Source organism: Eschrichtius robustus, chromosome 4, assembly GCF_028021215.1.
Source record: "Eschrichtius robustus isolate mEscRob2 chromosome 4, mEscRob2.pri, whole genome shotgun sequence".
In the NCBI taxonomy this organism is placed as follows: Eukaryota; Metazoa; Chordata; class Mammalia; order Artiodactyla; family Eschrichtiidae; genus Eschrichtius; species Eschrichtius robustus.
Window position 1 is genome coordinate 3,119,720 of NC_090827.1, and position 14,391 is coordinate 3,134,110.

Consider the following 14,391-nt stretch of genomic DNA (forward strand, 5'->3'; position numbering starts at 1 on the left):
TTTCAAAAATACATACGGTAGCTTTCTATACACAGTGTTTTATACTTCTTTTTCCCAGTTAAAGTGATGTCCTAGCGCGAATTCTGTCATCACATGAGGAGAGCTCCCCATTCGGGGCTGTATCCGTGTAGCACCCCGTTGTAGGGACGTACCATCCCATGCTGACGCTTAGCTCCAGTCCTTTGCTGCTCCAGACGGTGCTGCAGGGGATCCCTTTTTGTGCGTAATCAGTTTGGACCGATGTAAGTTGATCTGTCGGATTAATTCCTAAAGTGGAATTGCTGGGTCAAAGAGAATGTGAGTATGTGTGTTTGTATCCATCTCTCTCTCTCTCTCTTTCCCACGCTCTTTCTTCCTTATTTTGGCCCCTGCCCTGCAGCACTGCGCTCCCACTCCTCCCCCACCCACTCGCCTGTACCCATCTCTTCTAGGGATAATATTTTACAACCAAGGACAGGTACAGCTTCTACTTATTTTGACGTTCCCGTTTTGCAAACAAAAGATCTTATGGAGAGAATCATGCTTTTAACCTCTGCAAACCTCTAGAAAAACTGACCTCTAGAAACCTCTAAGGAAAAAGAATTATTACCTTATCTGTGTGCAAGTTAAATGGATCTAGAATTAACTCATGTATAAGGCTATGTCTTGAATATTTACTTGCGAAGTTCATTCACTTACCTGTTATGAGTAAGACAGTTTCCCTGGGTGGAGGGGAGGATGGGAAACCTTCCCTTCAGGAAAAGCTATGGAATCATGTTGATGCAAGTTAGCTTTGAGCAGAGGTGAAAATTACATCTCAGCCATCCTGGGATACAGGGATGCACATTGATGGTTTGGGTTATGCTGACAAGAGTGTTAAAGAATTAGCTCAGGGAATTAATGCATGCGTGGAGGTGGATCGCGAAGCTGCTTTTTAAAAAAATAGTTTCTAGCTTCTAGATACAAGAAAAGAATTAGTAGTGCTCTTTTAAGAACTAAAGGAACCCTTTTGGAAAATATGAGCCGCATTTAGAAATTCTGTAAGTTTTAAAGAGGAGAAAGGGAAGAACCTGTTGATAACCATAACGGAACCTGGGAAGCCCGCGGGGGCGGCAGCCTGGCTGGTGCACTGCCCCTCAGGGACACCTGCCCACTCAGCGTCACTCTTGCCTCGGGAGAACTGGCGCTTTTCCCCTTCAGACTTTGCCAGCAGTCTCTGAATGTTCTGTCGATTCGAGGTGTGTTTGTGCTGCTTCTGTATTGCAGTGCAGACTCCCTCTAGGAAGGCCAGGGGTACCATGCAGGGATGGAAGTTAGTCCGCGAAGGTGGCTGTCCTCTTCGTACCTGGCTGGGGTCACCTGTTCTGAGTTGTTCTCTGCACACCTAGTAGATGGTTTGTGTCAGAGTCGGAAGGCTGAGGCCTTGGAGGTCATTCTGGCCGCAGTCCGTCACTTACGGAGGAGGGGGCACTGGGGTCAGATGCTCGTCCGGGCAGGGGGCCGGGCGTCTGGCACGCAGCCTGGCCCCGGCCAGGGGCTGTGGGTACCGGGAGCGCCACACAGTCTCCACCTGCTTCCGAGTCCTACCCGACGTCACCCCGAACTCAGGAAGGATGGACGGGACTTGCCTTTCCTCTTCGGTGTTTCACAGTTCCCTGTTCGTAGCTCCCAAACCTCAGGCCGGGTGGTGACTCATGCTGTTCTGTCTCTGCTGTGTGCACATATTACGTGAAGGCTGTGTGGTTTGAGCTTGTGACCGGCGTGGCCATTCATAGCGCTGTCTCGGCGGGAACCGCGCTCCCAGCCGCCGGCGGCCCCCCTACGCGTCTGCCTCCACCGCCAGCTCGTTAGGACCGCTCATATCTGGAGTGATGTGGACGGGACTTCTGGCCTTCCCTCAGACATAGCAAGCAGGACACTGGGCAGCAACCTCTTACCCTACAATCCCCAAATCCTAAAGCCTCTGGGAAAAAAAGTTGAAACTGACCTGAACTATTTATAAGACTATTTATAGTCTCTTGATAATCTATTTAGCATAAATATTCATCACTTGGGCTGGTGAGATTCTAATTTGTTCGACGTTGGGGTTTGATTACACCTCAGACCCTAAAGGAGCTGTTATATAATATGTGGTATAAGCTTCTTTCTAAAATTAAAAAAAAAAAAAAAAAAATCTGAATTCTGAAACATTCGGACCCAGGGATCTCAGTTAAGGGACCACGTATCTGAGCTCACCCTTGAGGTCTGCATTACAGTTACGAAAGTACTTTCATCCTTATTCTCTGTCTTTCCCAGTAGCCTGGTGAGGCAGGTAAGGGCTGCATTTGGGGAAAGCTGGGCTTTGGAGTCGGTGCCTTCCCAGAGTCACCTTGGGTGAAAGTGGCCGCGCTGGAGTTGGGAGCTCAGTCTACCCGAGAGCGTCACCTGTTTCCCGGGTGTCACGTCGTCTGTGACTTCGCCCCACGCTTCGCCCCCGCTAGGCGGACTTGACCTCTCCTTCCTTCTGTAGATGTTTATCTCCATCCCCGTGACGGTAGCGTTTACTGATTGGTCTGTGCGTTGGCCCTTCCGTGTCGGGTTGTAAGCATTTTGAGGTAGCCACCGATCTCGTTGATGTCGCTTCCTGGTGTCTTTCATGGCACCTGGTCAGGCCGGATGCAGGCGCGGTCACTGGGGCTCCGGTTACAGCGCTCTTGCCAAGCCAGGCTGCCAACAGTGGGGATTGATTCTTTCAGTCCACATTGCTTTTACAAAAGCAATAAAGCATTCACCTTTATTTATCACCTGCTTTCTTAAAGACAAAAAAAGTTGCAGCCAATATCCAATATAAATTTCTTCAGGGAAAATAATAGCGGGGTACGTTTAATTGGAATCGTTTAAAAACTGTACCTTTAGGTTCGTATTATGTATTAAAGCTCCTGATGAGAATCTGAACCTTTAAGTACCTTTTCACTATGCTCTTGGCCCCAGGACAGCAATTCAGAGGTGAATTTTTATGTAGCTCTTCTGAAACTAAAAACCGGGCAATCTGTGGAGCTGAAGTTGTACCAGTGCAAAATAGAGGAAGAAAGACAAATCAGCTAATTTGCAAATTACGTTTCCTGTTAGCCATCTTCCTGAGCTACTAACCTAGCAAAAAAGAAACAAAGAATTCCAAATATGTTACTGCCCTGTACTTACATAATTTTTTTTCTTGCAATAAATAGCTTGCTACTGGGCGGGAAGTAGCGCACACTCGTGCTGGCACGTTTGTGCTGACAGGGTGGGCTCTGATCGCCATCTCAAGCACAACCTCCCTTTCTCCTCCACCCCGCTGATGCTTTATTTCATGGCGGGAAAACGTGGCCATGAGCGCAGTGAGCTCACGGGAGCAGGGGCCGTGGTTTGCTCACGGCCGTACCCACGGCCTGGAGCTGCTGGGCGGATGGGTGGGTGGTGTTTGCCAGTCTTTGTTGTGATCATTGTTGGTTTTGTTGATTCTGTGGTGTTCCATATTCCTTTTTCTTGGACCATTTAAAGTTCCCTATCATACCTGACTCTTTAAACATTCACATTCTCAGATCACAAGACCGTCTTTCAACTCCGCCCGAGAACTTGACTTTGACGATTTTTGTTTCCTTGCGTGAGAGCCAGAGGAAGAAAATTTTTGAGGTCTTCTTCTCTCATAGACCGTGGTTCCACCGGACGTACTGAGCCCACTTCCAGCCTGATTCCTGCAAATGTTCAGGGGAGGAATCAGACACCCACCCTGCAGGTCCCGGGGGACAAATCACTGCAGCAAACCTGACACCTCCCGGCCTGGTCCTTGCCAGCTTGAGGCCTGGAGACCCTGGGTGCGCAGGTCAGGGCCCCTCTCCATTTCCCAGAAGATGGTTTCTCAGGCAGCTTCAGTCCTCTCCTAGCACAGGTCTGATGGCGTCAGTCGCTCCCTCAGGAGGCTGGAATGGCACACACCCCATTGCTTGTGGAGCGGACACACGTTCCTTGACGTAGCAGTCGGGGTCCTGCTCCGGAAGTCCTGAACTTCCCAGTTCTGTGCAGTCCTGCTGCAAGAGCCCTAGCCTAGCCGCCCCGGCCCTGGGCGCCGTGCCACTCGGCCGTGGGCCTGTGCCCTGCCCTCGGCCTGCAGCGACTTCCCACTCGCCAGCATGCCCGAGCCTGGCCACCCTTCACTCACCCTTCACTCCTTCTAGCCCAGACGCTGCTTCTGCCGGGGACGTCTCCTGTTTCCTCTCCTGCTTGCTGCGCTCTGCCTTGTCCCCTTGTTTCCTCTGGTTACCCACGTGCCTGCCTCTTGAAGTTCCTTAGGAATAAGGACATTTCTTATTTGTAGTATCCACCCCCTACCCCCCGAGGGCCAGCATTCCTTGGCTTTCCTGGGCTTGTAGCCCACAGCTCCAATCCCTGCACCTGACATCACACAGCCATCTTCCGTGTGCCTGTGTCCAGATTTCCCTCCTCTTAGGAAGACACCAGTCCTTGGATCAGGACCCAGCCTGATCTAGGATGGCCTCGCCTTGATGACATCTGCAGAGGCCCTGTTTCCAAACAAGGTCATATTCACAGGTACCAGGAATCAGGAACTGGACATCTCGCCTGGGGGGACACAATTCAGCCGCAACACATGGTTATATCTACCTTAAAGACGATTCTGTTTTCTCTACTTAAAATCATTTGAACTCTTATTGCTTGTCACCTTTCAGGTAAGTGATTGAGACTTTGGTCCCTCGCTTCCCGCTCTTGATGACCAGTTCCAGAAATAAGATCTGGTTTAGTTCCAGCCGGGCAAATCTTCACATCATGGAATTTTAAAACTGGAAAGGGTCTATCTGAGTACTTCTGTTTAAATTTTACAGTAGGGAAAGGTAGACAAACCATCTTCTTTTCCTGTGCCTCAGGTCGTACAGCTGTGACCATAAAGTAGACAAATAATTCCGTGTCCCCCGATGCCAGGGGCAGTGTTCTTCCCTCGCTTTCAACAAAAGCCAAGACACAGGGTGTTTCTGATGAGAGTAAGTGTCTCTACAGCTGTAGCGGGATATTTTACGGCAAAGGCCCCAGGCTTGTTCTTCAGCCTCTTGCAATCCTGCAGAGTGTCGCCCTCAGCAGAGCTCCGGGAACCATGGCTGGGGGTTGGGGTGAGCGTGGGCACGAAGGGAATACGTATGGCTGTGGTCACGGGGGACTCGAGGGTGGCACGGAGGAGCCCGCAGCGTGCTGGGCGTCCGCACCTGAGCGCCTGTCGTCCTCGTGACGCGCGGCGGGACCAGAGCCCAGGCGGGGCCCAAGCTTGCTTCCTGCGGAAGCATCGTTTAACCGCCTGCATGTCCTGTCCCGGGTGACTCGACTGTGACTCCCTCTACTAAGGTCAGAGACGGGGGACGCCAGAATTACAGTTAGGTGTTAAATCAGTGACGCTATTCATGTGCAAGAAGGGGAATAGAGTTTTCCTCATATTTTAGAAAATGCTTTTTAAAGTATTCGGGTCAAAAAATTGGACCATCTGACATACCTGGTTTTCCTTTCCCATGTCTTTTCTTTTCATCGTTTTAAATTGAAAAATAACATGAAATGTTTTGTAGGGTGTTGTGATCATTATTAAATTTTAGCTCTTCCGGCGGGGCTGTCCTCAGTTTGACTGGCATTGGGTCACCGTTAGCCCTCAGAAATAAGGACTGAGCAGGTGCTTTGTAAACGATAATGCTGTTTTGACAAAATGTCATTGTTGGGGCAAAACAGATTGAGCATGAAAACAAAAAGCCATTAAATCTTTGTCGATTTTTCGCTGTCAATGACTTCGACCCTGTGTACTGTGTTTTAGTAATTGCAGAAGGTGTTTTTAATGACCTGGTGTAAAATGTCATGGTTCCGGGCACAGGCTTCGGGACTTGTCGGGTTGGGGTGACAGAGAGCTGGCTCCGGGGCTGTGCTCCCCGGGAACGGCTGGCTGACGGCTCCCCTCCCTCTACTTCCTCTGGTGACTCGGTCCTCAGGTCAGCTCTCAGCTCGTGCTGGCAAAAAACAGGCCCCAGCTGCTCAGCCCAGGTGGGGTTAGGGGGACGTGTCCAACCAGCCAGGCCTGGACCGAGAGCAGGAGACAAACAATTTCTGAAACAAACTTGCCGAGTTGCATCAAAACTAGCACCAAGGGTGCTGGGCCTGGCAGCTTAGAGCACAGGCTGTTGAGAAGGTGCAACCAGAACTTGATGTTTTGGGGGCTAGGATTTAAGACAACAAATCTGCTCCCCGAAAAGCATGTGTTCAGTGTTAACTACCACGGCCTGAAAAGGAAAGGACCAGTGTTGCGCAATTCGTGGCTGGGGACCAGACGCTGTAGCGATGTTTCTAAAAAATCGTTAACGTGAACAGTTCTTTAGCTAATTATTAGCATTTTGGAGCACTTAACCTGTGTCAACCGCTGTGTAAAGCGCTTTCATTTAATTCCTGCGGCAGCTTTGTGAGCTTGGTGTTAATATTTCCGTCGCGCTGATGGAGAAACGGGATCTCAGAGGATCTGGATCTGTATCCACGTGTGTCTGACTTCACTCTGTTACACCATCTCTTAGTTGTACAGTGTGACGTTGTCTGTCCGCTAACTCTCCATCTGTCGCCACCTTCCTCTTCTGTGCTCGCAGCGCCTGGCACCCGCTGGCCTCCGTCCGCACTGGACCTGCCACCGGCACCTGTGCCCTCTCCTCCCCCTCGGTTGCTGTCACTCTAGCCTTGGTTTGAAGGGCCCAGACTCTTAAGAGTAAATTCTACTTGGCCTTCCCGCTCTAGTCTTAATCCGCCCCAGCCCTGTTTTCCTTAGAGCTGCAAATTGACCTCTGGAAAGTGCAGGCTGAGTTTACCGACCTGCTCGGCTGCCCTCAGGGATGAGCTGGCCCCAGCTGCCGCCTGCCCACCGCCCTCTGCAGCTCCCCGTCTCCCTCTGCCCGTCTCTTCGCACATCTCCCCCGTCCCTCCCTCTTCCTGCTGTGTTCTTCATTCCCACACTTTACCTCTCCTTAACTCCTGCTTCTTCAAGTCATGCTTAAATGTCGCTTCCTTAAATCCTAGGGACTTCCCTGCCCCTCCCCGCCACCGCTTAAACCTGAAAATATGAGTCTTACCACATCCTTTTCTTTCTTGCACTTGGACATCTGTAGTTACCCACGACGACTCGCCCAGTGTTCCGCACTGAACAGTGTCCTCCCTGAGGGCAGGGACCAAGTCTGCTTAGTTAAACAGCTGCTCAGTCTCTAGCTTCGAGCACAGTGACTTACATAGCAGGCGCTCAGATCCGTGCTGACCGGCTAACAGACACATAACTGAAGATGCCCAAAGCAGCGCATGTTGACAGTTGCCCTTTCTTAGTCCTCGCGTCCTGATTTCACTTGTTGCTCGAGAACGAACCTGCGTTTGGAGCAGTTTTGTCCCAGTGGCTTTTGGTTGGGTTTATTGCTGATGGTCATTGTCAGCAATTCACACGCTGTACCGTGATGCACTTGGTTTTCCAAACTTCCGTGTCAGACCAGCCACGATACAAGAAAAGACTAAGTTTCGGGAGATGTGATCCCTCTCTGTTTGTCCTGAGGCTGGGTGGGTGGGAGAGGAAAAGCGAGGGCTCTCCTGACTGGCTGCAGATTCCTGGCCCGATGGCGCAGAGACGTGAACGCTCCAGGGCCTCCGACCTCAGCTGTGAGGCCCCCAGAACCCAGGCTCCGGGTTCAGCTCCCTCCACAGCCCTGGCCGCTCCTGCCTGACGTCTCTGCCCAAAGTTGCGTTGGAAGGAGAAGCTTTCTCTCCAGTGGTTTATCATCTCAGGAGCCTTCCCAGCCTTGGTCACGGGCACTGGCCCATTGGAGTCCACAGACAGGGCCGTGTGCCCAGGCCTGTGGGGATCGCGCCTTCCGCACACTGGGGCTTCCGTGCGCAGGCGCACGCCGGCTGGGAGACTTGTCTCTCCGCGACCATCCCGAGCGTCGCGGCTAACACGACCTCTTTCTCTCTTGTGAATCCACAGTTGGTCCTGTTCGGAGTTGGACCTGAACGAGATTCGCCTGATAGTTTACCAGGACTGTGAAAGGAGAGGCAGACAAGTCTTGTTTGATTCTAAAGCTGTTCACAAGATTGAGGAGGTGGCAACTCAGGTAGGAAACATGGATTTGCTTTCCTCCTTTGTGTTTGTTAGTGCATTGCCTGCTCTTTGGGCTGAATCGCACGGCGCCGTTAGTGGTTCAGAGGAACCACGGGCAGAGGTCCCTCCGCCCGCCCCATTTGCGTTCTTACTAATATACACAGGTGAGACTGTTAGCAAGTCATCGTGCAGATGCTAAGCATCGTACTTTAGATGTCACCAGAAGCGAATGTGCTGGTAATTTGCAATCCGGGAGGATTCTGATGCCAAGTGTGTGCCGTTAATGGGAAAACTGAGAATGCTAAGATTCATGAAACGTTCGCCTGAAGGGAAGGTCTGGTATTACCCATAGATAGTGAGAGGTGATACATATAGCACTGGGTTAGACAAAAGTGGAGAGCTTTCCTTGCCACGGGGCTGCAGGGTGCTAACATGCACTGTCGTCTGCAGAAGGGCCTGCAACCCAAGCCTGTTTGACCAGGGAAGTTTTATTTCCTTTTTATAGTGGAGGGCGGTGTGGGGGTAGTAGTGGTGGTGATGGTGGAGGTGATGGTGATGGAAGTGATGGTGGTGGTGATGGTGATGGAGGTGGCGATGGTGATGGAGGTGATGGTGGCGGTGACGGAGGTGATGGTGGTGGTGATGGAGGTGATGGAGGTGGTGATGGTGATGGAGGTGATGGAGGTGGTGATGGAGGTGATGGAGGTGGTGATGGTGATGGAGGTGATGGTGATGGAGGTGATGGAGGTGGTGATGGAGGTGATGGTGACAGTGACGGAGGTGATGGTGGTGGTAATGGTGGTGGTCGTAGTGCTGGTGGTGGTGGTATGGGGCGTGGGGGTCTGAGGGTGGGTAAAGTGGGGACAGAGCAGCTCTCGATCCCTCGGAGCCAGAATGGGAAAGGTAGAGTGATGTGTCCAGGCAGGAGCAGGGTCTGGTCCTCCCTGTGAGTCTTCAGGATGGCCATCGGGTGTACTTCTGACTTGTCGCCTTTCAACAGTTACTCAGATGTCTACGAATTAAATAAATCCCTTTGTGTTCCTTCTTTTCATGTTCAGTAACCTGATACCTGTACTGACCGAATCCTGGCAGTTTAGAGAATGTGCAGCTAAGTAGCTGAATGCTTTATGTCAGGGTCTCTGTCTCGTCAGGGCTGAGATCTCGTCCTGCTTCTGATAAGGTCGTTTCTGCAGGAAGGAAGTGTCTGGTTAACGGCGGTTTAGCTGGGCGGAACCCGTGGTGCTTTCACGTGGAAGCTGGCCAGGTAGCTAATCATTACAGCCGTTGCTGGGCTTGTTAGGTGGGTGGCTGGAGCAGGGGGGGATGAGAAGTCTCTCGGTGATTCCCCGAAGGCTTCCACGGTAGATTGGTATTAGTTCAGGTGAGCCAGCACCCGGCCCTTTGTTTGGTGGACAGCACACGGCTTCCCCCTGTTTTCCCACATCACTTCCTGTCTCCCTGAGGCCTTGCACAGATGGTGTAGTTGCACACCCACGCTCCATCTCTAGGGTTCCTGATGGTGGTAGCAGGTGGAGGGAAAAAATTCTCACCGGTTTGCAAAAATAACCGGAATCCTGTCTGTAGGAGCAGTGGTGACCCCGGAGTCTGGGACAGAAGCTTCCTGGGACGCACTCATTTCCTCACAGAGGCAGCGGGGCCCGGGGAGGCTTGGAAACTGCCCGAGGCTGCAGAGGGAGTGCAGCGGGGGCTCTGCTCACTGTACCGGGGGCTGTCGCCAGTCGTGGACGGCGCGGCGTGGGCCCAGCGGTGTGGGGCGGGTGTGGACCGCGTGTCACTCCGGGCCCTGCAGGGCCGTGGATCGCCATGCCGCCCCGCGACCGCTGGGGACAGGCTTCCTGTTCCCCTTCTGTTCTTCCCCCATCTTCAGCCCCCCACCCCCCAGGCAGGCACGAAATGTCAGGAGTCAGCAGCAGGCACGTGACCGCAGGCATTTGCATTCGACCACCAGTGTGACTGTCACACTGGAGATTAGATAAGCTGCACTTGCATTCATGTTTTTCCAAGCAAAGCTGCACACACACAAAAAAAGCAAAGAAGACTCAGGATAGAAACAACCTATCACGGAGGGTACAGGCTGCTTCTGTAGGGAGTAGTGTATCTCGGCCTAGGAGGAAGGGAAACGTTAGTGAAGGTGTATCGTTATGCCTCTGTGTTACTGTCATAAAAATCTGCCGTGAACTCCACGGAGGGAACGTGTAGTAGCTAATCCTCTACGAGCCGTGACCTCTGAAGGCCGTGTTGCCTCACATGTTGTGTAGTCACAGGAACCCCTGTTCCAGCATTTTGCCCTCATCTTTCACAAGCTTGACCTCATGACTTTCCCTAAAGCCCTGCAGGGGGAGGTGTGTCATTAAAGCACATGCTGGTCTTTCCTAATGAATAAATACTTCTGCCTTCTCAATTCTGTTTGCCTGGGGAAAATTTACATTTGAGGCAATGTCTGTACCCTCATCAATTTTATAGATTATGACTCTACATAGTACTAAAAAACCCTCTAATAACCAAAACAGAGATCAGATCTCATCGATGATTTTAACATATGAACTGAAACGTCAATAATCGTTGAATTATTTAAAGAGAGTGTTCCTGGGGACTTCCCTGGCGGTCCAGTGGTTAGGACTCCGCACTTCCACTTCAGGGCGCCTGGGTTCAATCCCTGGTCAGGGAACTAAGATCCTGCAAGCCGTGCGGCCAAAAAATAATAATAATAATAATAATAAAATAAAGGGAATAGTCTTAATGCATAACCCACCACCTCTATCACCCTTCTCAGCATCTGCCTCTTCCAAATGTTATAGATTCTCAGGAGCCACTCTTTTGTCCTCATTAAAAAGAAAAAAAACAACACTCCGGTGTTTCTGTGCAGCTGAGGCTCAACAGAACAGAACGATGGCAGAAAGGCGCCCCCAGTGAGCGTGTGCTGGGGAGCCTGGTACGCTCAGCGGTGGTGGTTTGTTTACCCGCCTCTCCCTCTTCACCCAGAAAACGGAGGACGTCCCCGCGAAAACGCCAGCCAGGTGCTGTCAAGGAGGTGGCAGCGGCAGCCTCTCTTCCCACGGCTCTTCCGGGGGATCTTTACCGCATGCCAAGAAGCAGCTTCCAAAGTACCAGGTACAACCACCCTTGCGTGCGGGATACCCCGTAGGCTGAAGCCATTTACTGTCATTTCTCCTCGGGGATAATGGCTGCTCGAGGGCCCCGTCCCTGGGATAGGAGACTAAGTATCCAGAACCCTTCTCAGTGCTCTGTGATGGCCTCTATGGGAAAAGAATCTAAAGAAGAGGGGATATGTGTATACGTGTAGCTGATTCACTTTGCCGTACAGCAGAAACGAACACAACATTGTACATCAACTCTACTCCAATAAAAATAAAACAAACAAACAAACAAAAACCCCCCAAAAACGTGCTCTTAGGTGTTTCAGGCCAGGGCTGTGCTCACACTTTGGCTTTGTCTCTTGATAAAAACTACAATGCAGCAGCGGTGATCCAGCGTAACACACACCGAATGAAGAGAAATCCTGCGAAGGAGGTAAATCCTCCTGTTTTGCTTCCTTGATGGTCAGGACCAGAACCAGATTAATGCACGTGTGTTTTCCAGTTTTTTCTAAGAGCTCTGAGGGTTCTGGGGATGAATACTGTCATCCTGAGAAAATAGCACTTGCCAGTAGAAGGAAGGAAGCCTCGTATAGGAGCAGATGGAAAGGCAAGACCTGACTTGAGTGTGAAGTGTGAAGGGCTGGTATATTGAGAAATATTGGCCAGCTGGGCACGAGGAAAGAGGTTTCATAAATATCGAATAGCAGAAGGGTACTACTTGATGGAGGATATACCAGTGTTTGTTTTTATTTTGGGAGCTATGAGGAATTTTGTCTACCGTGTTGCTGGCACAGCAAAGCCAGGGAGGTTACCAGCAGCCGCAGGTGTATAGCACGTTGTTCGTTTCACGGGATCTCTGCTGTGCGTCTGCCCTTATTCCACGGACCTGCCGGCTCTCAAAGCAGTATGTGGTTACAACAGCATAGAGTGAAATTTTCAGCGAGTTGAGAATCGCAGTTGGCACGTGGACCTTGTACCCCAAGAAAAAGCAGCTTCAGAAATGGAGGTGGTGGGCGGAAGGTATTCATAACGAACGTGAAAGCCTGTTAGTTTCTGTCTGCAGGAAGCGAGAAGAGGTTGGTGGGAGGCTCGTTAAATCAGGCGGATAGATGTCTGTTCCTCTTTCCCCCTTTGCGAGCAGGTGTAAGTAGGTGTGCATATGTGTGTCTGTGTGTGTGGATATATACGTGTATGCGTGTGGATTTGGAGTTGCAAGGCTGATTGCCATGGTTTTGCTTGGGTAGAAAGCGAGGCAGCAGAGAGTCTGCCTGGTGGCCTGGGTCACAGGAGATGGGGGTATGGTTTCGGTCAGGCCATGCGGGTGTCGTGCGCACTGGTTTGGTTGACGCTCACGTCCATCCTCAGCGTGTGTCACCACCGCTTACAGTGGGAGCTGAGCATCCTGCATCCAAACGCAAGCACCTGTGTGTCATCATGTGTTCATAATACGCACAGTGTTACGTCATGTGAGTGAGGGCGTTTGGCTTCCAGCCGCCTGAGCTCCAGGGGAGTCCGGGCCCCGAGACGAAGGTATGGGGGTTCCCGTCGGGAATAACCGGAATCACAGCGGCAGTTGAGAACGCAGACAGTGATAGGAGGGCCCTCTGAGGAACAACCCTGTCCAAGGGATGACTTGGGGAGGTAGAGATTATAAAGGGAGAGCAGGATGTGAGGGCGATCTGGCTGCGACCTCTGTCACCCCATTGATCGCCAGGGTTGATTCGGCCGATAGGGCTGGCTAGGTGGGTGTCCCCTTCCTCCCTCACCGTTCCAGGTGCGTCCCTCCCGAAGCTGTGCGCTCGGTCGGAAAGGACGACCTTCCCCGATAGAGGAGGACCATTCTTCGGTCAAGGGTATACGAGTAGCTGCGCTCCCCTGCTAGAACCTCCAGACAAGCTCTCAAGGTCCATTTGTAGGAGAACGTAGGGTAGTCGAGCTTCCAAGACTCCAGACACATCCAAATGAGGTGCTGCACGTGGCAGTCTGCCTTTCTAAAAAAAATAAAAAGTAATTTAAAAAATATAAAAAGGAGAGCAATTATGTGCATCAGATACCGTGAGACGTTTAATAAAGCAAACTGGGAGGCACCCATTGGCTGTGACAGGAGCTGTTTGAATAGAGGGGGATGGGGGAAGGTGCCGTCCCCCCTCTGCGGTGACAAAGGGAGGGGACGCCGAAGACTGGTCAGAAGCTAAGGGGTCAAAAAATTTTTAAATGTTTCAGTCAAACTTTGGGGTGACCAGACTGTCCATTATCTTTTGGACCCACGAAACCCTGCCCACACCGATGGGCACTTTTGTTCCACACTGTTGATTTTGGTTGGATAACCCTGAGCTATATTTCATTTCAGGATGTGTTCTTAGTATCAAGAGGAGTTACTCTGCCTCTTCCATCACTTGATCTTTCTATTTAGACTTTGTAAATGGAGACGATGAAAGTCGTTGTTTCTCATAACCAGATTAAAAATGAACCCTGGTGAAGCGCTTGCATCCTGTACGAGGATATAGTGTATAAAGAAGAAATCGTGAACATCAGTGATAATTCGGGGAAAAAAGTAGGCAGTCACCATTGTAGATTAAGATTGTAAAATGCTCAGTTGCTGCTTTGAGAAATGGTTCTAATTACCAACAAAATTGCACATTGTTTTCTATCGTGTTGTACTCGACACGATTTTGGTTTCTTGCACGTCTGGTAGTACACACGACCCGCCTCTGATGTCAACATGCTTGGGGAGATGATGTTCGGCTCGGTCGCCATGAGCTACAAAGGCTCCACCCTGAAGATTCACTACATACGGTGAGTTCGGGCCACTGCTTGTGAGACGTGGCTTGGGGAAGATGACTCCATTCAAACATGCGCAAAAAAGTTATGCAGTAAAATAATAATCTAAGCTTTGTCATCTCATATTTGCTAGCACTTGATATCTTTTATATATCTTTAACAGTTAAAATAGTCTGACATTTTCTACATCATTCTGACCTTGAGTCAGCTTAGCAGGACAAAATCCTAAGCTTCAACTAAGTACTGTAAGTGAAAAATGCATGCCAAAGCATTTTGAATATCTGCTAGCTTAGTAATAGCAATACTTTTAATCAGAGTTATTCAAATATTTTAAGTTTAAAGTTTCAAAATTTCACAGATTTTCCATTTTCAGATTAAAATTTGTCATGATTT

At 50.6% G+C, this 14,391-nt stretch overlaps 1 protein-coding gene across 5 annotated transcripts in view; it reads left to right on the plus strand.

Moving 5' to 3' along the window:
• FNIP2 (folliculin interacting protein 2) overlaps positions 1 to 14,391 on the plus strand; it is a 118,603-nt gene that overhangs the window by 49,338 nt on the left and 54,874 nt on the right. For 3 of the 5 annotated variants that reach the window (XM_068542399.1, XM_068542400.1, XM_068542397.1), the window contains exons 2-4: positions 7,985 to 8,111; positions 11,102 to 11,230; positions 13,913 to 14,013. In XM_068542399.1, the coding sequence (XP_068398500.1) occupies positions 7,985 to 8,111; positions 11,102 to 11,230; positions 13,913 to 14,013 (357 nt within the window). Of the gene's footprint in view, positions 1 to 7,984; positions 8,112 to 11,101; positions 11,231 to 11,597; positions 14,014 to 14,391 lie in introns of those variants that run through there. The other 2 variants (XM_068542401.1, XM_068542402.1) reach the window with 2 other exon arrangements.